We start from the raw sequence: 23531 nt of genomic DNA, 5'->3' as shown, positions 1-23531 counted from the left end.
TCAGCAACAAAACAAAATGTTGATATTTAATATTTATAAAGTCAGAGTCTGACAATAAGTAAATGAGAATAGCTGCAGAGCACTTTCTAGCTATACCATAGCTTCTAACTTTATAATGGCCAAGTCTGTGATTCTACTCTGTACCTAATAGAAATCTTAAAAAGCTCTCAAATAACTTACTTGCCATTGTACCTGGGATTCTACTTCTATTGCCTGGTCTTTGGTAGCAAGTCTCTTTTTATCTAAAGATACCTTCAGTTGACAGAGACTCCCTTGTTAGATTTTTGAGGACTAAGTGACAAAGAAACTACTAGTGAAGAAACATTTTTTGAAAATGTGCATCTTACAGCAATTTAACAAGCAGCATTGTAGAATTCATTTTTAAGCTGTACCACTTTACATGGGATTTATATTTGTGTGTGTGTGTATGTGTGTGTGTTGGTCAGCAGAAAGGCAGTCAACACTTGTCATCTGTGATGTTACAAAGCCAATACTCCTAAGATAAAGGTGATGGTGATGGTGGGGAGTTCAAATCTGTATGTGGTAGGCAGAAAGGACCCCCAAAGATATCTACATCCTAATATTCAGAACCTGTCAATGTGTTACATTAAGCAGCAAAGGAGAATTAAGCTTAAGATGATCGAATTAAAGTTGCTAAGCAGTTGTTCTTGAAATGGGGAAACTATAAGTGTAAAACCAATATAATTGCAAAGGTTCTAATAATCGAGACAGAAAAAAAAAAGGAAGAGGACGGCAGACAGGTTGGAGTCAGAAAAATACGTGTGACAGCAGAATCAAGGTATGACACGACGTGAGACAAACTCAACCCATTGCTGCTAGCCTGGAAGATGGACCAAGAGGACAATGTGTCAAGGAATTTGAGTGGCCTCTAGAAGCTAGAAAAGGCAAGGAAGCAAATTCTCCTTTAGAGCCTTCAGAAAGGGACACTGAGCTGCCAAAACCTTTGCCCGCTGAGACCCACACTGGACTTCTGATCCACAGTTTTGCACTGTGTGTGCCACTGAATGATGGTAATTTATCACAGCAGCGGTATAAAACTAATATACCGTCAATGATATTTTAGTTTGCTGCAGGGCAGAACTCCACTAGGAAACAACAGCTGGTGGCATAGATTTTCTTACAATAAGAATGGATTTCATTTTAAATTTTAAAAACCACCAAGATCTTCAAAAATTCTGACTTATTTCATTGGAAACAGAGTTGAGCTGACCTGATATAATTTCCTGTGTCTCAACTCTTTTCCCTTTTGCCTTATGCTGACATACAGGTCAAAAAGGTCAGTGATTTCTTTTCCCAGAACCAGCAACACACAGAAATTGATAGGATATCAATTCAGAAATGTTTTCTTCCATGGTTTTTTAAACTGTAAATCTTAAAATCTTCATTCATTTATGTTAGCTCATACCAGCAAAAATTAACAACGAAGAAAAACAACAGGGCAAAGAAAGAGATGAAAGGGAAACTGAGAAAAGGTGAGTTTACACTGAATGGTCAGTAATAAACTAAGGCACATTTTTGTATCAGTATGCAAGATCACAAAGCAGACACTTGGTTTTCATACATACCTGAGCTTACATAAATCATCTGTCTAAGGTGTGTGAATTTTCCCAAGGTGCATGAATAGAAAAAAAATTCATAACTTCCCAAACAGTATTACTCTACCTCATATGATTTGATTTTTAGGCTATTGTCTTGAAATAATTCCTCCTGTAAAACAATGTGTTGGGCAAGTGATTTGTGACCAAGTATGAAGAAGAGTGCCCCAGCTTCAGCAAATAACTTTAGCATATGCTACCTCCAAGAAGTATGTTAAAACGTATATGCCATCTCTTTTTCATAGAACTAAAATTGTTATTTATTGTGGTGCTGGGGATCAAACCCAGGGCCTTACACATGTGAGGCTAGCCCTCATTTTTTTAAAAAATGTTTTTCTGGTAAATTTTACTTATTCAATATCAGGGTTTCCAAAAAGGCTGCCTGTTCCACAACTCAAAGAGCACCACAATCTACTGAATTAAATGACATCCATTATATTCCATGCAAATGGCTCCCCCTGGTGTTGTGCAACTGAGTGATTCAGGATTTAAGGTCCTGATGCCTTCAGGGTTTTTTATTTTTTTAATGGTATGGGGAATTGAACACAGGGTGTTCCAACCACTGAGCTACATGCCTAGCCCTTTTAATTTTTTGAGACAGGGTCTCACTAAGTTGCCCAGGCTGGCCTTGAACATAACATCCACCTGCCTTAGCCTCCCAAAAAAACACTACGTGATTCTTACCATTCCATTCCATCTTTTTGTGCACGTCTCTATACTTTTCAAGCTATATATTAGTCCCACTTCAATATAATAAGAGTTCAGTGTAGGGGCTGGGGATGTGGCTCAAGTGGTAGCACGCTCGCCTGGCATGCCGAAAACTACATATATATAAAATTCTCTCTCCCCCTCTTAAAAAAAAAGTTCAGTATACTTACTGCTTGAATTATATTATTTTTGGTTGTTACCCAGTGTCCTCCAAGGATTGATTTTACTTTATCCAGTTTCAAAATCAGAGTTTTTATAATAATTTCTTAAGTACTAGCACATGAAATCTTTAATTTTTATAAAAAATAAAGTCTTATATCTATCCTTTGTTTACTGTTACTTTTCTTTATTTCCTTCCAGGTTAAAGTCAATTTAGTTTGGTTCCTTTTTCACTACACTATTTTTCTTGCTTGATAATTTGCAAAGGAACAGAAAATGAGAAATTTAAAAATTAATTTTCAAATAATCTTCAGTTTTTTAAGGAAGGAAAGAAAACTGGAAAGGGTTTGTTTTTGAGTATGGGTACTGAAACCCAGGGTCTCACGCATGCTAGGTACCTTACCACCTGCAAATCACATCCCCAGTGGAAAATTGAAAAGTAAGGGGAAAGAAGTTGCTCTAGCTGGATAGCAAAAAGTTGTGTTAGAGATGTCAAAGAAATATGAAGTCTATAGTATTACTTTTCTTGGGGGGCAGCTGCAAATATAAAGATTTGATAAGCCCTATATTAATTTATTTTTGTTTAAGGTATAAAGTGAATTTATTTCAAACCACAGAAAACAAGTTTTGAAAATCATGTGAAAATTGATATCCAAAGATTTGTCACATCTAGAACATGGGTCAATTTAGAACTTCAACACTATTTTTGAGGACAAAACCTGCAAATCCCCCTTAAATTATAATAGCATAAGACCTGTAGGACTGACTTGGTACTCAGTTGCTGCTTGCTTTGTTTACCTTCTGCTATTTAACTCAGGAATCCAAACAGCAAGGAGAAATCTGTACCAAGAAAAGCTGACCTTGACAAGGAAAACTTTGTCTCTTTCATAGGCAACTTAAATTGGCACTGGCTTTTGATAATACATTACCAAGACTGTATAATACACATACCCTAGACAATTATCCTGGCTAATGGCAGCAGTGGCAAATCCCAAGAATTTGGGTCAAATACAGTTCTATATTTCAAAGTCAAACTTTTATTTTGTAGATGGACAGAATGCCTTTATTTTATTTTTATGTGGTGCTGAGGATCAAACCCAGCCTCACGCATGCTAGGCAAGAGCTCTGACGCTGGGCTACAGCCCCAGCCCTCAAAGCCAACATTCTAACATTAAAAAAAAAAAAAAAAAAAAAAATCCTGATTTTAGCAGGAAGAAAAATCTGTCTTAGGACAACCATCTTACCTCATTGATTTAAAAATCTGTTACTGCTATCTTCTTTATTCACTAAATTTGATTGCAAGTTTTCTTTTCAAACTTCAAATGTACCCTCTGGGATGACTCACTAGACAAAATTTCGGACATGCAAGTATGGAGAAGCATTAATAACAAAGAAGAGCTTCTGAAGAGATTCATTTCAAAGGGCTTTGGAAAGATGTTATAACACTGATCTAAACTGGCAGAAAATTACATTCTGAAGTTTTGGTTTTTTTTTAGTCTTTATTTTTATGTGGTGCTGAGAATCAAACCCAGTGCCTGACACACGTGCGAGGTGGGTGCTCTACCATTGAGCTACAGCCACAGCCCTCTATGGTTTTTTTTAAAAAAAATTTGCAAAGAGGTGAGGATGAACATACTTATGGGCTTGGGTTCTGAAACCAGACATGAGCTTGATAGAATGTTTTAACCAAAGCGTGTTTATTTCTTCATTAGAAAACATAGGTCAAATGAGAATAGCTACTTGTAAAGTCATGAGGAAATTAGAACATGTGTACACAAGTAAACTATGGTATGCCTTCACTATGCTGCGCACTTTAAACTATCATTTCAATTAATCTTCATAGCTCTATGAGGTGGCTACTAGTCCTATTTTATACCTGAAGTAAGGCTTAAAATTTACCAGAAGTTCCACATCTAGTAAGAGATAGAACCAAGATTTTACATCAATAGTAACAAATCCCAAAGCTTTTATTTTCTTCTGCATCTACTATTTTGAGGAACTGTGAAAAAATGTTCCTCTTAAGTCAGGTTCTTTAAATTTTGATTAACTTTTATAATAAGAGTATTTTTGTTTTGAAATAAGATTATAACAAATGTTTGTATGTGAAACATTTGTTCTACTAGGCAGCTTCTTCAACATCAAAAACTTATAATTTAAAATATATAACCTTTATAATAACTTTAAAAAAAGACATTTCAGGAAATTAACAAAATAACCTAATTAGATATATTTCGGAAATGTATTTATTCTTTCTAGTTTCTGGCTCACTTTTTTGGTAAGCACTGTCTCACAAAATGTACATTCCAAGACTAAGGAAAGTGAGCAATTAAAAGTGCTTTAAAAATACATTCATGTTATTGCTCCCCACAATGTATTAATGGTAACTCATTTATAGAACACAGTTTTTAGCTCTGGTATCCAATGAAACATCCTCAAAAATGAATCATTTTTAAAATGTTATCTGATAAAATTAAAATGTCCCTGATTATTTTCCTATTTCAATACAGCTGACCCATAAACAGTCATTTCTTGTCTCTGTACATTTTCACCGTGACTGCTCAATATGCAGCACCTAATAACAGCATCTAGGAAGCCAAAAGGCCACAAAGATAATCAATATCTTAGGCTACAGTTTGAAGAAAACAGAATATGCCATAATAGATTAATATCATCAGAATCACCTAAGACAAGTAAAGTTCTACTTCATTACTAAGAGATGTAATTCAGTTAAACAGGATCATTAAACTGAACATGGTATCTATTTTCAGTATTTTTCTAAGATTTGAAAATTGTAGCTTCCCTGTTCATAAAAAGTTGTATATCACTTTAAAAATCACTGGGTTGTAATTTACTATGACTAACAGTGGGAAGCCTATTGTAAGACTTGGTTCTGACCTAAAGGAGGAAAAAAAAAACACAACTTCTTGAAAAGGTAAAATAGCTTAAAGCATTTAATATCTAAACAAATCAATCTGTTAATAGTAGTCACAAAATATGCTTAATATAGAAACCCACATTTATGTCTTTAAGAAAAAGTGTAAATTGTATTTTACCTCAAAACATAAATTAACCCGCTTAAAGAATCAGCAGCGGTCAAAATCATGGTGAATTTTAAACAACTTCAGAATAAAATAACAATAAGTACATTATACTGCTTTATATCTAAAAAATGCTTACAACTTCTCATAAAAATAGTCTGAGGCAACTATTTTTTCTTTTATTCTCTTACAGACATGTTCAACACTATGGGCAACATTCTTAAAACCTTAAGTTTCACAGATTTTCAGACATTCAAATACTGTGGTCCCCTTTTCTTTGATGTGGTTTATTCAGCTAAAAAAAAAAGCATGGTAGACAACTTAATACATTTTCACCAAATTTAAAGTAGTACAAAAATTTTAAGACTCTACAGAACTACACATCGTACCTAATACATCATTAAAAATAGAAGACAGTATTTTCTTCAGCAAATAAAACAGCATACTGGTATGCTGTTAATGCATACCTTTTTAATATGTACTGTCATTCATAAATTATTTACAACTTCTACTTATGTGAAGAGAATTAGAATGTAAATTTTTTCTGCAAAACTGGAAAAAAGCAATACAAAATTTGTGAAAGCCTGTTTTATATTGTACAAAAGTAAGCCAGTTTTCTCTTCAAATACCAGATACTGTTTGCAGTGATATTTTGGACATATTATAGATTATAGTAATTCTTGAGGATGTTTTAAAGCTGGAGGTAAGTTTACAGGTCTTGATTCTTCATCAAGGAGTACTAGATCTTCTATCTCACTGCCTCTGTATTTCCTTTTACATATTTTTACCACCACCTTTTTCTTAAGAAATAACTTCAATGCTTCTCTTGATGCAACTGCTTTTGCATTTTCTTTGCTTTTTCCACAGCCAGTGCCCAAGTACACTGACTTGCACCTCAATTCACAAACAATACTTTCTTGAGAGCTCTTATTTTGAGGCAGATCTGCCAGTTCTTTTAGTGGGACAAAAAACACATCCAGTGTTGCTTTCAGAGCCTCAATAGCTGCATTTAGGAGCTCTCCATGATTCACATTGGGACTAAAGCCACCAACAGCTACTAATTTCCATGCCACTGTTTTATACAGTCTATTGAAGAAAGGTTGCTTCTGTTTCACATCTTCATTGGTTAATTTGCAACAAGAGAACTTGATAGAACTCTCACTTGACTGTGAAGTACTTTTAGAAGGCAACTGTGAGGTGCTACTCTGAGAACTACTCTTAGAAGCTAGCTGGGACACACTTGCTAAGGAAGTACTTTTGGAAACCATAGATCCACTGGTCTGGGAGCTGCTCTTGGAAGCTAACAGTGATGCAGCTACCTGGGAAGTGCTTTTGGAAGTGAGCAGTGATGTATTTGTTGAGCTGCTCTTGGGAGTTAGTAATGATGTGCCTGATGAGGAACTGTTTTTTGAAACTGATGATGAAACACTTGCCTCTGAACTAGTTTTGGAAGTTAACCCACTTGAAGCTGTCTCTGAACTAGGTTTAGAAGACAATAATGGCAACTCTACTTCTGAGCTTCCGGAAGTACCCAACAAGGGCACCTCAATCTCTGAGCTGCTCTGAGAAGTAGAGACTGAAGAACCTTCCAAAGCACTCTTTTTAGGTGAGCCACTTTGTTGTCTGGAATCAGTGGACTGGGTCACATGACTATTCACACTGGATTTCAACAAGGAAGAAACGAATGATGCTGAACCATGCTTATCTGGAGCTTCTGATTCAGAAGCTTTTCCAGATCCTGCCGTTGTTACCTGAGAGGAAATGCTGCTGCTGCTTTGGCTGGAAACAGATCGATCTCCCTCACTCATAGAGCTATTCTGACCAGAGATGCCAGAGCTCCGAGTGGAGTTTCCACTACTCTCTGATTTGGTGGATGACCCCGAACATGTAGAACTGTTTTCTGGCTGAGCTGATGTACGTTCTGTTTTGGCAGAAATTTTTGCAAGATCTCGCTCAACTGCAGAGTTGTTTTTTCCTTCTATGATTCGTTTTTTGGATAGCTCTTCTACCCCTTCTAAAAAGAAGGAAAACACAGATATTTAACTAGAAAACACATCATATATATCAGCTGACAAGACAAATATTCAATTATATAAAGGCACAATGTAAAAATATTTCAGAACTAGTAGTTCCTTTTTTAAAAAGTGTGAAATAACTTCTTAAAACACTGTTGAATAACCATTAATTTCTAATATTAAAAATATTAACAGCATCAGACAACATGGGACACTTCAAACTCTACAGCAAAATAAACTATCAAATTCAGAGCCTAAAACACACAGACATATAATTTAGGTTAACATTCCAATTTAATAACATTATATAAATTCTAACTTGTTAAAAAAAATTAGTAATGACAACAATTCCTAATTATATCAAACTTATTTTCTAAACTCCTATGTATGTTCACATCTATGATCTGCTAACCATTGCTACTCGATATCCCTCTTTTCTTCACCTTGGCAACCAGTTCGTCTCTTGTTGTATGGATTGGAGCATCTGTCACTTTGATGCCTTCAGCCATACTAAGAATTTTATCCATAACTTTTTGAGGGTACCTGAAAAAGAAAGAAAAGTCACTTTTAAAAAGTGTTTTTCTTTAAACTACTACTTGGGGTGTGCAGAAGGAAAAAAAAAAAAGCCACAGGAACTGCATTTCCTGGTTGCAATCAAGAAAGTGTACCAACCGCCAAGAACTTTTAGTTTCCTGGAAGCCCATAAACAAATGCCTTAGGATCTGGTGGGCGGATCTCTCCTCACTAACCTTTAAACTTAGCTTTCAACTACAAGAGCGTTGTCAGCTTTACACTAACAACCCCACCGACAGTCCCCCATACAACGGGGACACCCACAGACTGTTAATTGTGTCCGCGGCTCGCCGAGACGCCCTTCTCACCCTTAGAGGGCAGCTGGTCCCGTGAATTCCCGCGCTTCACAACTTCCCCTCCCCACCGAGGCCGTACTACGAAGGGCTCAAGACCCCGGGTCCCAGGTCCCAGTTCGGAGGCGGGAGAGAAAACCGAAAGCCGGTCAGGGACGCTTCCTTACTCACCGGCACCCAAGGAAGACGTGGTTTGCCCAGGCCATGGAGAAGGAGATGAGCTGCTGTAGCTGCCGACTGCGGGTCCCGCTCTCGGCGTCGGCAGCTTCGTCCGGGTTAGCGGAGGCAGCGCCACCCGCGGGGGCCAGGTCCCCGGCGTTGCGGAGCAAAAACTCCCGGCGGTGGCGCCAGTGTTTGTCAGTCTCGCCCTCGCAGCGCAGCGCCTCCACCCAGGCGGCCACCCGCGGGTTCTGGCTCAGGTACTCCGACACCTCCTGCGCCATGTTGGGCCTGCAGGACGCGGAGGGCACCAGCAGACGCTGCACCGGGTAAGAGACAGGGTGCGCAGGAGTGAACGGCCCTGTCACTGCGGCCTGCACCGGCTGCCCTCCAGAGAACGCCCCTCAGGAGGCCCACACACCAAACAACAGCTTCCAGAGCAGCTGAACCGCCCACTTCCGCCTGCCGCCGGCTCCTTCCCTTTTATAACCTCGCCGCCGCCGCGCGCTCGCGCGTCCTTCCGGTGCTAGCCGGCTCTCCCAGGACGCTTTGCGGCGTCTGGGCCGCGGCGATGCCGCGGCCGCGCCAAGCCGCTCTGGGGCAATCCGCGGGGGAAGGGAGGGGGACAGGAGGCGGACGCTTGGCGCCTCCCGCCCCGCAAGGGAGTGCCGCTAGTGGGGTTCGCCCGGGGCGTCCCGAACCTCGGCGGAAACCCGTGCGTTCTGGCTTCGCTTTGTGACGCCGTACGCTCCGTCAGCCCCCTCCCAGTCCGGTGCGGCGCCTATAGTGGAGGCGAGTGTGTGCGTCGAGCCGCCTGGTCGGCGGGGCTGACTGGCAGGCGGGCCGAGCCCTGGAGACCTGGTGCCGCCATTCGGCTGCGCAGTCTTCGGGTCTCCGCCCCCAGGACGCTGACTACTGAGCGCAACCAAAATAAACAAAAGCTTGCTACGGGTTTGTTTTGCTGCGGGAAAACGGCTGCTGGCACTGTTTTGAAGCTAGATAGGCGAGGCATTCTGAGGCCGAGTCTCTGACGGCGTTTAGGAATGGGGGAGTGCCTTTTAGATAGTAATACTAAACGTAACGAAGTTAAACCATTTATCCAGTTGGGTAGTGCTGAGCGGGGCGCAGTCTTGGAAGCTAGTCCTTGCTTGGCAGGAACCGGGGTTGGTTTCCGCAGTTCCGTGGTTCAGCGTAGACAATACCTCTTCCTCTCCCTTTCGTTTTTGGTCAGTAACGTAACAGAACGCACCAACAACGTTTTGTACTGTAGCACTTCCTTAAATTTAACAATTTTGACTCTCAACTACACAAATAGCCAATGGCCGGTACCGCTCCAAACCTCTTCCTCTCCTTGAGGTGTCTCCCCCGCCTCCCCGCACTTTTTCCACTCTACAGTATTTGCAATTAAAACATATACTTTACTGTAGGCTTGCTTATTTTTAACGTTTTAAAATTAATAATCTTTAAAATTATACATAATGATAAATTGCGAAATTTAAATTTTCCTTTAATGTGAACTCTGTGGACAATAAGAATAATCAAATAACAAAGGTCACGTTAGCTAAAATCTGATAAGATCAACAAAAAAGTTACATAATTTATGTACATGTTGAGACAATCAAAACCCAGATAGTGTATGAAAACAATATTGTCTACTTTCCTGCCATTCCGTGGGTTGGAAAGAAACTATAACGGGCACAAAGAAATTTTGAAGCTTGGGATTTTGCTTCTAGTTTTGCTATTTGGTCTTTGTTACGGTTGCTGAAAATTCAGAGGGGAAAATAGATGTGCAGAAATCTGGCTATTTAAAAGATGTAGAATTTCATATTTTCTTCTTTCATGAATTCTTTAGTAAGGAACTCACCGACAATTAAAATAATCTGTGATTACATACCTAGATGATACTGGTGAATTTTAAACCAAGAATTTTCATTTTTTCTTACTGCCTTCAAGAGAGAGCAAATTAAAATCTAAATTTCAAGATAATTTTTAAAGTTGTAATAAAAGCAATATAGTCTGAAAGCTATACTTCTTACTTGCAAAACCTGAGTATTTGACAAAAGGTAACTATTTTTCCTTTGATTCTTAAAATGTTGACATATAAAGATTGAGAAGAATATATACATAACAAAAAAAAAAGTCTGAGCTGTGGAAGAGTTTCAGAGAGAAGGTGAGAGAACATAGGTAATAACTCAGAAAATTAAGGAGAATGTAGGATAAAACGAGGGGAGTTTGGGATGATATAAATTGCTAGATTGATTTTGAGGTCTAACAGCAGGACTTGGCTCTTCCTTAACCTCTGGAAGAAGAAAGCTCCCTTGGCACTCTTACATCAGCAGGGGTTAGCCTTAAGAAGAGGAGAAATGAACACAGAGGGCCTTTTACAGCTTTGATAACTGACCACACCACTCCCTCCTCTGCCTTAACACAGGCACATGCACCTTGGTGCACACACCTGGAGGAAATCCAAAATTTTCCTGAAAAGTGTTGAATGGTGAAGTGCCTGCCAGGCACCAAGGTTCAAGGTGATGTTAGGCTGTGAGTGGACAAAGGATGAAGCTGTCAGTTGTCCCCGCCCCCTCCCCCCCCCCCAGCCACCGAGGAGGGGGAGGCGTGCCTCTTTTGGTACCAGGGATTGAACCCAGAGGCACTTAACCACTGAGCCACATTTCCAGCCCTTTTTATTTTGAGTTTGGGTCTCACTAAGATGCTTTAGGGCCTCGCTAAATTGCTGAGACTGGCTTTGAATTTGCAATTCTGACTCAGCCTCTCTAGCTGCTGGGATTGCAGGTGAGAGCCATTGCAACCAACCAGCAGTTAGTTCTCAATAAGACATCCAATCAAGCCAGGGTGATGGATGATGCACACCTGCAATCCAGTGACTCTACTCAAGAGGCTGAGGAGGCTGAGGCAGGAGGTGTGCAAGTTCAAAGCCAGCCTCAGCAACTTAGGCCCTAAGCAATAATGTAGAAAGACCCTGTCTCAAAATTAAAAAAAAATAAAATAAAAAGGGCTGAGGATTGCTCAGTAGTTAAGCACCCCAGTACAAAAAAAAAATAATCAGATCATTGAGGTTCAGATGGGCCAAATTAATATAGGAAACCTCTGACAATTGTTCTTGAAGTGATCAGTAAAAGTGCCTTGCTTGTGTTGGGAGATCAAACAGTTCCACTATCAGCAGAAGAAAGCACAGAAAATGCTAGGATAATACCTATGCCTCTATTCCACTGTTGCCCCACTAGGCACCTATCAGAAGAGAAAAGAAAGAGGATCCCAGCCAACTGAGAAACATCTGCTTCCACTGTCCCAACTGAGTTTCAAACAAGTGGCTGAGTTCTCTTCATTTCACAAGATTAAGTTTTCTACTATAATTGGAAGCACATTCATAGACAGCTGCTATATCATATCTCTGAAGAAATCCATTATAAATTCCAGTGGGAAGCTGGCCTTTCTGCAGAAAGGAAAAACCTAGAGGTTTGTAGCATGGAAGCACTTGGTATGAAGGTCTGCATATGGAGAGCGGAGCGAACACTCCCATCAGTGTCATGGCTGACGTTCTGGATTGGTTTAAGAACACTTCAAAATGAAGGGAAAACTTATACACAAATGATGTGCAATGATGTGTGAGGTCACAAGGAAGCTGAATCACAGTGATAAGGTGTGTTGTCCTGAAACACAAAGCAAGGGAATGTTTTAAGAAGAAAGTATGCCGTGAGTTAGAAACTGTGCAGAAATCAAGTAAGAGGAAGGTTGGTATTAATAGTTGGTTTTAGAGATTGGAGCCATTGGTAAGATGAGCAAAAGCATTTTTAAAAAATATTTTTTTAGTTGTCAATGGACCTTTAATTTTATTTATATGTGGTGCTGAGAATCAAACCCAGCACCTCACACATGCTAGGCAAGTGCTGTACCCACTGAGCCACAACTCCAACTCCAGCATTTTTGCTAGAGTGCTGGAGGCAAATTCTATATTGGAGCTCAAGAGAAGGAAGTGGAGACTTTTCACTATGAAAAGTAGAGGAGAGAGGAAAACTGGAGAAGTTCATGGGATCAATCAAGGCTGCTTTGAATTTACGGTGTGAGTAGCTTGAATATGTGCAAATGCTGGTTGGTAGACCTAACAGAGAGGAAGAGTTTGAATATCTTAGAGTAAAAGACAGTAACAACTTCTGAAGAAGTAAGAGGGGCTGACACTCCTTCATTTTGAAAGAAAAAGAAGGTGTTTCTAAGTTTACAGGTGGGAAGTTGAGATGAAGTCCATCTGATGGAGTAGAGAGTGCTTGCAATGGACATTTCAGAGTGCAGAGGACAAGCTTTCTAGAAAAACATAGCTTAATAACTGCTGATTTTTAAAAAAAATTATGAAGTGCATATGTATGCAAAAATGAAAGTTTAAAAAGAATAAAAGATAAAGTAGAAATCTTCCCTCTTTTACCCCCAGTCCCACTCTGCAGAGATGAACATTAATGCCAATTTCTGTATTTGTCTGGATGGTTATTTTCATAAATCAAAATTATAGGCTTATATTTGCATTTCTTGTTTTTTCATGTTTAAAAGCAGTAATTATTTTATTCCAGAATGGAAGCATGACAAATTCACCCCTTCTTTCTCCCAGTTTTCATTAGCTGTATTTTTGTGACCCTCCTGTTGGCCACTTTTCATAAATTCAAATATTATACTTCTTTGCTTTCTTCATCTATCAATTTTTGACAATCAACTCTGATTCCCACATCATATAAGAAAATTCTAGAGGAAAGACCATGTTTTAGGTGTTTAGATTTTTCCAAAAAAAAAAAATGCCTTTAAGGGCTGGGGCTGTAGTTCAGTTCAGTGGCAAAGCACTTGCCTAGCATATGTGAGGCACTAGGTTTGATCCTCAGCACCACATAAAAATTAACAAATAAAATAAAGGCATTCTGTCCATCTATAGCTACAAAAGAAATTTTTAAAAATAATTACCATACCAAGTGGTAAATTGGCAGCAGATAGAGAATTCTAAAGGAACCCTACTCACTTGTAGGGTTTATGCCATTCTGGTTTTACTTTCCGCCTTAACACTAACACGTATTAATAAATGTTTACTGCTTTGGGGATGAAGTGAGACTGTAGTTACACTTTTTTTTTAAGGAGAGAGAGAGAATTTTTTTTAATATTTATTTTTTTTAGTTTTCGGCTGACACAACATTCTTGTTTGTATGTGGTGCTGAGGATCGAACCCGGGCCACACACATGCCAGGCAAGCGCGCTACCACTTGAGCCACATCCCCAGCCCTGTAGTTACACTCTTCATGGATGTTATTTTCTTTATTTTTCCTTTGGAGATCAGTTTTTTCTTTTTTTTTTAAATGGGGGTTAGTTTTTAAAATCAGCATGTATATGAGTCAGATATGATGTGTTTCCAATCTGCCTTCTTTTCCTGTGGCATAGAAATCAAACTCAATTCATTGATGTATTTATTTTTATTTTTGAATCAACACATAAAAATTATACATACTTATGAGGCTGACCTCAATTTTAGAAAGGCCCTTTGGGCATCTCAAAGCACTATGAACTTTCTCCACAGGTCCACACATTGTAATTTGGTTACCTTAAATCATAAGTAACCAAAAAAAAAAATTATTGTTTAAATGGCTTCTGCTTTCACAAAAAGGGAATTCGTTGGCTGTGTTATTAATAATTGAGAGAGGAGACTGTAGGATCCAGGTAATCGATATACGAGGAAGTCTATTTCTCTTTTCAGCTGCAGACCTTGCTTTCTCTGGGTTAGCTCTTGGCAAGCTCTTCCTACATCATGGCAAAATTTTAGAGTGTGCATCTGCTATAGCTCAGCAATCTCAATATAAAGACAGCTTTTCACCAGGCACAGTGGTGTGCACCTGTAATCCCAGTGGCTCAGGAGGCTGAGGCAGGAGGATCACAACTTTGGGTAAGATCTGGGTAAGATCTTACCCAAAGTTGTGATCTGGGTAAGATCACTATTGTGCAAGAAAAGTAACAAACTGAGTTTTTGAGGAATTTATAATTGAGGAAATGGACATAAAAACAAAAACAATATGAAAAAAAGAATCAACAAATACCAGAAACAAAATTCTAAAGAAAGGATGGTAGTAGGGATTGGACTTGTGGCTTAGCAGGAGAGCACTTGCCTAGCATGTGCAAGGCCCTGGGTTTGATCCTCAGCACCACATAAAAATAAATAAATAAAATAAAGGTATTGTGTCCAACTACAACTAAAATATAAATATTTTTAAAAAAGAAAGGATGGTAGTAAACAGTGTCAAGTGATGTAAGACAATTCTGTGGGCAGAGGCACTGTTGCCAGGTGGACTTTCTTGCCTCCACATTTTAGTCAAAGTGATAGATTTTTATAGCAATTCTTATATTACTTTTTATAGTCCTACACTGAACCTTACTGAAAATAAAATCATTTTTTTAGTCTTCATGTTCCTCCTAATGCCTCCAAGATGAGGTATTATTATATTTTATTTTTCATTCCTCTGTGAAACTCTATACCACTGTCTTATTCCAGAATATAGATGATTTAAATCTAGGAGATCAGAGAAGAGCTAGTGTTCGAAGAAATGCAGTTCAAATTTTCATAAAATAATGAACTTAACCCTGACTCTTCAGAATTGTGAAAGTCAGCCCTAGAAGAGGACCTTAGATACTGCATTTATTTTTTAGATGAGGAGACCAAGACTTAATGTGATTAAGTAATTGCTAAGATCAAATAATTGGCTAATGACCAGAGCAAGAATGAGAAACCAAAGAACATAGGTTTACTAACTTCTGATCTAGGACTCTGTCTCCTTTCACATATTGCTCTTTGGTGAAATTTAGTTAGTGGTTAGTTTTGATGAACTCATAAGGCTTGGTGACAGCAAAATAAATAGGAACCGAACTGGGTGAGGGAGCACACACCTGTAATCCCAGTGGCTCTGCTCAGAAGTCTGAGGCAGGAGGCTTGCAAGTTCAAATTCAGCTTTAGCAATTTAACAAGGCTCTAAGCAATTTAGCAAGACCCTGTCTCAAAATAAAACATAAAAATGGCTGTGGATGTGGCTCAGTGGCTAAGCACCCCTGGGCTCAATCCCTAGAATGGAAAAAAAGAAAAAGAAATAAGAACTAATGTAATACTGAAGTCCAGGTACTTTGGGTTATAATAACAGGGTTGGGTGCAGCTCAGTGTAGAGTGCTTACCTAGAATGTTCAAGGTCCTCAGTTGTATCCCCAGCAGCACAAACACAAAATATTACAACAGCAATAATCCACTTACGCATTGGGACACTTAGAGATTTGGAGCAGGAAGAATAAGAAAGGTGTGCTTCTTTGTACCTAGGGCTCCAATACCTGTGATTGCCTTGAAAATGTGAGCGGCATGTTAGACAGGAATGTTCTGGAGACTTCTAGGGAGCCAAATGGAAGGACTGTGTGTCACTTAACCTAGTGGTTATGAACATCATTTTAGCAGTCAGACATTCCTGGGTTTGAATTCTAGCTCTACTATTTGCCCCCACTGTGACCTGAGGCAAATTATCTACCATCTCTGAAGTCTTCATTTTCTTGGGAGTAAAATGGTGATATGGGTACCTATGAATTATAAAAAGTAAACATCATGTCTACAAAAGTACAGATCTTATATTCAATAAAGAACTTTAGAATCGTGTTTTAGGTTTTAATTGGCAACATTGGTGCAGTTGTAATAATGTTACTATTTTTCTATAATTGACTTTCTATTTTACTTTAATGTCCCATCCTACCAAATGATGGCAACAATTTCACTCAGCTCAGGGTTTTGCTCTCTACTCTATGAACTTGAGTGTCCACTGCAGGGAGCTTACATAGTGTTGAGGCATAGGGCTAGGGGCGAGGGTCAAGATGAGGCATCCCCTGAGATATCCATCTTTCCCATCATGTTTTAGCTCTTGCTGCATCCTCCTCATCTCTATAGAGGAGCCTCAGCAGGTCAAGGACCTCTCCTGGCTGATCTCATGCCTCTCCCAGGCCCAGGGAAGCATCCCATTGCTCCCTGCATCATGCTGGTATGTCAGGTGCTCTGTGGGACTATCTCAGGTCCAATAGCTTAGACAGGCCATGCAATTGTTTCTAGTATTGCTCCATGCTAGGGGAGAGAGATGCTCTGAATGTGGTTGCAACCCCTTTGGATTCTTTTTTTTTTTTTTTTTTGAGGTACCAGGGATTGAACCCAGGGCTGCTTAACCACTGAGCTCCATACCCAGCCCTTTTTATGTTTTTTGTTTGTTTGTTTGTTTGTTTGTTTTGTTTTTGAGACAGGGCCTTGCTAAGTTGCTCAGGGCTTTGGTAAATTGCTGAGCTGGCCTTGAACTTGCCATCTTCCTGCCTCAGGTTCCTGAGTTGCTGGGATTACAGGCATGAACCACCACCCCTGGCTCACCTGCTTCTTTATTCTTCCAAATCTATTGTTAATTTGCCCTGTCTGTACCTCGACCTGTAGAAGTCAAATCTTTGTCTCTTTGGTCTTTTGCAATCTGCTGAATCTTGCAAGAAGCAGTGCCCACAGAACATCCCACATCTTAAACACTAGTCAGAAGTTATAAAGAATAGAGCTGCTTCCGGAATTGCTTGAAGAAAATGGAGGAAAGGATCATCTATCTATCTCCAGCTATGTCTATCAAAGCCCCCTCAGATGTTAATACTGGAGACTAATTTTAATTTTTAATAAGCAATTTCTTTAACTTCATAGAATAAGTAGAGTAGGCTTGTAGAAAATGTGCAAGTTATTAAAGCATATCTGGGTCAGAGGAGTCATTCCTTCATTCTGGCAGGTATCTGTGAACTCCCCGCCAAGGGCCACGCGGATGAGGCCAATGTTAAGAAGTGTAATGAGGGTGGGGGAGAAAAGTGTCAGAAGTAGTCTAAACAGGAAGAACTGCACTGAAATCCATGGATGGGCTACCAAAGACAGCATTTTAAAAAAATCTCATCTCTTCGCCTTCTATGCATCTGTGGTTGAATAGGGATGAGTTTTTTAAAACCTCAATTAATTTTAAAGAAGGAAACAAAGTGAGTGTTTTTCTTCTCACCAGGGAAGGCAATTTTGATGTTAAACACCTCATTGATAGTGGTAATACTATGCAGTTAATTTTAAAGATGGGACAAAAGAAGTGTTTTCATTCTCACCAGGGAAGGCAGTTTTAAACACCTCATTGAGGTTAGTACTGCACCTCATCTGGGACTTGATAATACCTCCTCTTGACAAGACAATACTGAAAACACAGGGTGAAACCCACCAGCACTTGGACGTGTTGTCACCCCCACCTACTAGCAAGGGCACATTTTCTCTGTTTCCTGGATAGAGTGTTAAGAGTGCAGTGCAATCCAATTATTTTTACAATGCCAAGTCCCATGGAAATGAATGCAGGAGCTTACTCCATTGATTTCAGTGGTGAAATTGATTCCGCAGGGCTTTGACAGAATGCTGGGGTGGGGGGGTGGGGGGTTGTGTTTCTATTCACATGTATTTATTTTTTGCAAGCTAGAACATTACAGGATGAGAATGTTCTTTTATCGCTGCCTTCTAAAGCAAGAATTGGTAAATAAGGAAAGAATAGTTATATTTTCTCTGTGGTCATGAATTTGTCCATTATGGGGCAGGGGCAATCTGATGGCACTTTTCAGCAAGCAAAAGGAATCAGATGTTTATTTGAAGACTTCAGCTTGGAATCAAGAGTGAAGCTTGCTGTGTTTGGATGGTCCCGCTGCTACAGGTGGGCACCACCCTGGCCTCAGGGGCTCTGGATCACAGGATTCTGGACCTAATATTATTTTTGGTTGTCTTGAAAGACAGAGATCATAAATGCATTATTGGTTCAGAGAGAAAGTATCTAGTATATTCATAAAAAACTATTAACAAAACTATCACTTGAAGCAGATGACTTGGTTTCCCTTTGCTATAAAAAAAATACTTGAGATAATCCACTTATTCAAAGGAAAGAATTGTTTTGATTCACTGTTTTGGAGGTTTAGGTCCAAAATTGGTTGGTCTCATTGCTTTGGGCCCATGATGAGGTAGCACAGCATGGTAGGAGTGTGTGGCAGGAGCAAACACACTCACCTCATAGTCAGGAAACAAAAGGGAAAGAGAGGAAGAAACAGGGTCCCATAATCCACCTCAGGGGCCTACCCTCCAAATGACTTATGAAGAAGTTTTCACCACTTCCTGGCAATACCTCCTTGGGGACCCAGCTTTCAATTTATGGGTCCTTGGGGGAACATTTGAGATCCAAACTATAGTGTCCACAGTACAAACTGATTTATAGTTAAACTCATTTTGGAAATTTACAATTTCTGAGAAGGCAAGGAGGTAAGAGAATACACACCTGTGTATACCACCATGTAAAGGGACTTGACAACCCCACAGCAGCACATCCCTTAGGAGTGAGAGTGGCCACCCGATGGATGTGTAACTCCCTCCCCTGAGCAGTCTGTCACAAAGAACAGCTCAGTCCTGAGATTCAGCCACATGAGCCCTGGGGAGAGCTGAGGGTAGCCCGGGAACTGTATTGTAGTCTTTTTCCTTTGAGGTTTTTATATTCAGAGATTCAACTTCATTCTTACCCAAGTAGTCTTAAGACTTTCTATAAGTGAAAAGTGGGTTTTGAATACATTAAGGGAAATTTTTATAAAGGAAACATGATAAAGCAATAAGGTGACGCTGGCCAAGTGCTCTGATAGTGAAATCCTTAAAAAATAACAGCTCTCTAGAAATATAAAGTATATTATTTTATTTTGTTCCAGAATAGTATAGATATTACATTAGCTTTTACAATATTAGGCCATTTTTTTCTCTGGGTATAGCACTATCTCTCCCCAAACAGCTAAGGATGAGCTTCAATAACTTCAAATGTTAATATAATTTTTCTATGAACTCTGTCACATTACTGTCTACAGAATCTGCTCTTGGATGCTTTAGTTTTCCTCAGGGGTAGTGAGAGACTTTCATTCCTTCTTTGTGGTTTCCCAGCTCTAGGGAATCAGAGGGAAGTTTCTGATTGCTGTAGGCTTCAGTTCTTTATTAGCTCTGAGTCAATCTGCTTAACACTTCTTTGAAGTCAAGAAACCCTGCCAGGGCCCCAACCCCTACATTCTGCTTGGAAGCAGGGGGAAGGAGATGGACGTCCTTGAAGGCTCTTCCCAAGCCAGGTTTGATACTTAACCCATCTCTCCTGGTCTCTCACAATTATGGATTTGGATGGAAGAGAGACACACTAGGGGAGAGCTGTGCATTCCCAGGGGATTGAACTCAAGTCTCTGGGCCAGGGTTCTAGCCACTCTGAGGGGTCAGTAATGGTTCTAGTTCCTGCCTGCTCCTGGCAGCTGAGAAAGTCAGGCAAAATCAACTCCTAGGCGTATTCTATAGGAAATAGATCACTGATATCTTTTAGATGTCCTGGAAGCCAGCATCTTGGGACTACCATGACAGGGAACACCACCAAGGACCTTGATGGAGAGGGACTAATTTGTTATGTCTGATGACAAGGGGTAATAATAATTTTTAAAGCCCCAAAATCTCTTTCTTCATCTGTAATTTGGAGACATTGGGCTAGACAATCCCTGAGGTCCCTCCTTCTGCTATTTTTGGATTCTAGGTCTGGCTAGATGGAGGGTAGGGTCTGTTTGGGGTGGGAAGAAATTAAAGGGATTGGATTTTAGTGGTCATTTAGTTCATCCATCCTCTTAGTCTGAAAGAATTTAGATAAATATCAGAGAGCAACTGGGCTTATGTATGTGACAAAAGTGAGTAAAAATATATAAAGTGGTAAAAATATATAAAAATCCTGAAATGAATTCCTTCAAGCCTCCTCAATCTTATTTCAGTAATGTCAATTAAAAACCTCCCCCAGATGTCTCTAACACAGTTCACCACTTTCCTGAAGACTCTCAGTCACCATCATGAATACTGTTAATCATTGTTCACTGGTATGGGAGGGGACCATGCTGGTGAGCTCCCCTGGGGTGGGCGCCACCCACTGTCTGCGATGGGCAAGACCTTATGCTTAGTGTGGAGCCACCAGGATGGATGAGACACTGCTGCTGCCCTGCCTTACTGCACAGCTTAGGAACAAGGACATGGGTTTTTGAAATAGATACAAAATACTCATAAATATCAAATGGTTACTCTGGTTTTAAGTGTTTAGAGATGAGAGAGACTACTGTGCTATCTTGGAGAAAGGGTTATGGTCTGGATTTTGAAGGAAAGCTTAGTGTTGGATCATAGCAAGGGATATACAGAGAGCAGAGGCTCTGAGAGAGGCAGGCATTGGAGACAGGAGGGGCTCAATGAGGTGATCTGCTGCAGACTGGAGCTGTTTGACCTCAAGCTAGTGACTTACTGCTTCAGTGTAGCTGGGCACAAATAACCGAGCGGCCATGAGGCACTTGTAGGTTCAAACAGGAACTCCTTTATTGCCCAAACTGCACCGGCCCTCCACGCGCACTCCCCCAGGAACTCTCTCACCCTCCACCGGGCTCCGCAAGAGCTCAACAGGAACTCGGGGAGAATTCCAAAGTAGCGGGTACCCCCGAGGCAGCAGGAGCCTCCCTATTTCTGGACAGCAGGGGTCTATATACAATTGAATACACAGCCTGTTTCATCCAGCATCATCCAGTCACAGCAATTATACACAGCTTAACTTAATTATCATCATCTTAATGGCTCACTGGCATCACCTCTCAACCACTCCTTCTGGCAAAATGCTAGGTGCCATCCCTACTCGGCTTTGGCTCTCAACAACTTACACTCTCTGAGCCTTCCTCATTTATCACAGTTGTGACTGCCTAATGGGGGTCATTGTGAAGATACAATGAAAATATCACACAAATTTCTTAGCATAGTGTCTAGCCATTTGTGAGGGTTCAATAGAGAGTACTACTATTAATTATAAGCCGTTTATTAGATTAAATAATATGTTGATGAAAGCTTGAATTAGGAGTTAGCAGTGAAAATGAAAATAAACACACAGAACATTTGCAAGGGAAGAATCATGGATGCAGTGTGTGGCCTTGTGTGGTTGTGTGACCTTGCACTTTATTCCAGGCAATAATAAATGCTGCAGTCTGGCTGGGCACAAAATAACCGAGCCACCACACACCTTGTAGATTCAAACAGCAACTCTTTATTCTTGAACTGTCACCGGCACTCTACACGCACGTTCTGGGAAAATCCACACACTCCACCAGGCTCTGCATACCAAATACTCTCTGAATCCCGCGAGAACTCAACGGGAACTCAAGGAGCGGGCGCCTGAGGCAGCAGTGTACGCCCTATTCCCAGCAGGATCCACCCTAAACCTGGAACCTCCTTATTCCCAGCAGGATCCACCCTAAACCCGGATCCACTCTAAACCTGGATCCACCCTGGTCCTTGAGGATCACCTTTCTCAAACATTCATGCAATGTCATTGCAAATGACCTGGGTTCAAGGCAAGCCCATTTCCACAATGGAGAGTCCTCCCTCTAAGCAACATTGGGTAGGCTGACAAGGAAATTGCCATGCGTCATTCCTACTTGGCTATGGCTCTCAGCATCTCCCCCCTTCTGATTAATTAAACAACAAGCAATGTGGCTTAAGGACCGTGCCTGGTAGGTTGTCCAATTCAACATATGGTCCTTACCCGTCATCGGATGATCTGACCTCTAGGCGTCAGCCTCCTGTCTTAGGTTGGTACCACTGCAATTGGATCATACCTGTCACTGACTACCGGTGCAGCATACAGCCATACTTGTGGATAGGCCTATGTACCAGTGGAGGGGTGAGGTTCTTTGCCTCACCTCTGTTGGCCCCCAAATTTTAGACCATCACTAGCAGAAGGGAGGAGGATACAGAAATGCCACGACACCAAGCCAATTGATGGCTCTTTTGGAAAAATTGTATCACCGGTGACACCATCAGCAAAGATATGCCAGCACTACCACAATTCGCTGCACCAACAGATAGTTTACAATGCATAAAAGTGATACATAGTCCAGGCAAGTTCTGCAAGCAGTTCAAAGTGGAGGAATCTATCAATATGTCCATTTCCTCCCAAAGTAAATCAACTCCTTAATTGAGCATTACTTGTTGAGTTATTATTCATTGATGCATCAGTTTATACAGTTTGCTGTGATAGCTATCAAAGAAGCTGTAGTTTGGTTTTATCTTTGTCTTACTGGGATGAAGATAGAAATTCTGGCAATGATGCTAAAAAGAAATTATGTAACATTCCAACAGGTACTAAGAAAACAATTTTCTGAACAATTTACATTATCCTGAACAGAATTATTAAATATAATGAAAAGGAAAGGTGAAAGTAAACAAACAGATCTGTTAACCACCTTTAAAAATAATCCTTAACAGCTGTTTACCTAATTTAAATTAAACCATTTAAATCAAGTGAATAAAAAAAATAATTCGGATCCATTTTTTCATGAGCAACCCTCATATATGATATATGGACATACGCACACACAGACATACAACACAAAACACAAGTGTGCACACAAACGTACAACACATAAGACAATAGTAAAGGCCTTGTAGCTATACACAGGTGAAATCTCCATAGCAATGTTTAAAAACTCCACAGTCAAAAAATAAAACTGATCAGAAAAACATTAACCTAGGTCTGTATGAGCTCAAAAAATAAAATAAAACTTTATGATGTGGGAAAAGGCAATAATAAAATAGATATTGAAAAAAGCATCCTGGTTAATCACTGTTGCAGATGTAAGAATAGCCAAGCTGGAGCTCTGGATATCAGCTGTTATGGATTTGAGTCAAATCATCTTCTTTTTGGTCTGTAGAAATTGCTTTGGTTAGTCTCTCTGGAATCCAAATCGGCTGCTGTTCTCCCTGTGGAAACACACAAACAGAACCCCGACTCCAGATAATCACTGGGTCAGGACCTTTCCATTGTCCCGTTAGAATATCTTTCCAAAGTACCTTAGGCT

The 23531-nt window shown here is 40.1% G+C and overlaps 1 protein-coding gene across 2 annotated transcripts; it reads right to left on the bottom strand.

Annotated features, from left to right (window-relative positions):
* Positions 1-4814: 4814 nt before the first annotated feature.
* Positions 4815-9029, bottom strand: Cdkn2aip (CDKN2A interacting protein). Of its 2 annotated transcripts, none has more exons than XM_076853685.1 (3): positions 8574-9028; positions 7949-8079; positions 4815-7535 (listed from the first exon to the last, which is right to left on the bottom strand). In XM_076853685.1, the coding sequence occupies exons 1-3, from the start codon at positions 8843-8845 to the stop codon at positions 6190-6192; spliced, it is 1749 nt and encodes a 582-aa protein (XP_076709800.1). In that variant the 5' UTR covers positions 8846-9028; the 3' UTR covers positions 4815-6189. The 2 variants fall into 2 exon arrangements, with proteins under 2 accessions (XP_076709800.1, XP_076709801.1); XM_076853686.1 differs by having other exon boundaries at positions 7451-7535; positions 7980-8079; positions 8574-9029.
* Positions 9030-23531: the final 14502 nt, after the last annotated feature.

Source organism: Callospermophilus lateralis, chromosome 4 (genome assembly GCF_048772815.1).
Source record: "Callospermophilus lateralis isolate mCalLat2 chromosome 4, mCalLat2.hap1, whole genome shotgun sequence".
Classification (NCBI taxonomy): domain Eukaryota; kingdom Metazoa; phylum Chordata; class Mammalia; order Rodentia; family Sciuridae; genus Callospermophilus; species Callospermophilus lateralis.
This window is presented reverse-complemented; position numbering and strand designations above follow the sequence as displayed.

Coding starts and splice junctions, on each gene's coding strand:
- Cdkn2aip (XM_076853685.1), bottom strand. CDS start 8,845: ATGGCGCAGGAGGTGTCGGAGTACCTGAGCCAGAACCCGCGGGTGGCC. Junction 8,080..8,573: donor CACGTCTTCCTTGGGTGCCG/GTGAGTAAGGAA, acceptor TTTCTTTTTCAG/GTACCCTCAAAAAGTTATGG. Junction 7,536..7,948: donor AGGGATATCGAGTAGCAATG/GTTAGCAGATCA, acceptor CCTTCTTTTTAG/AAGGGGTAGAAGAGCTATCC.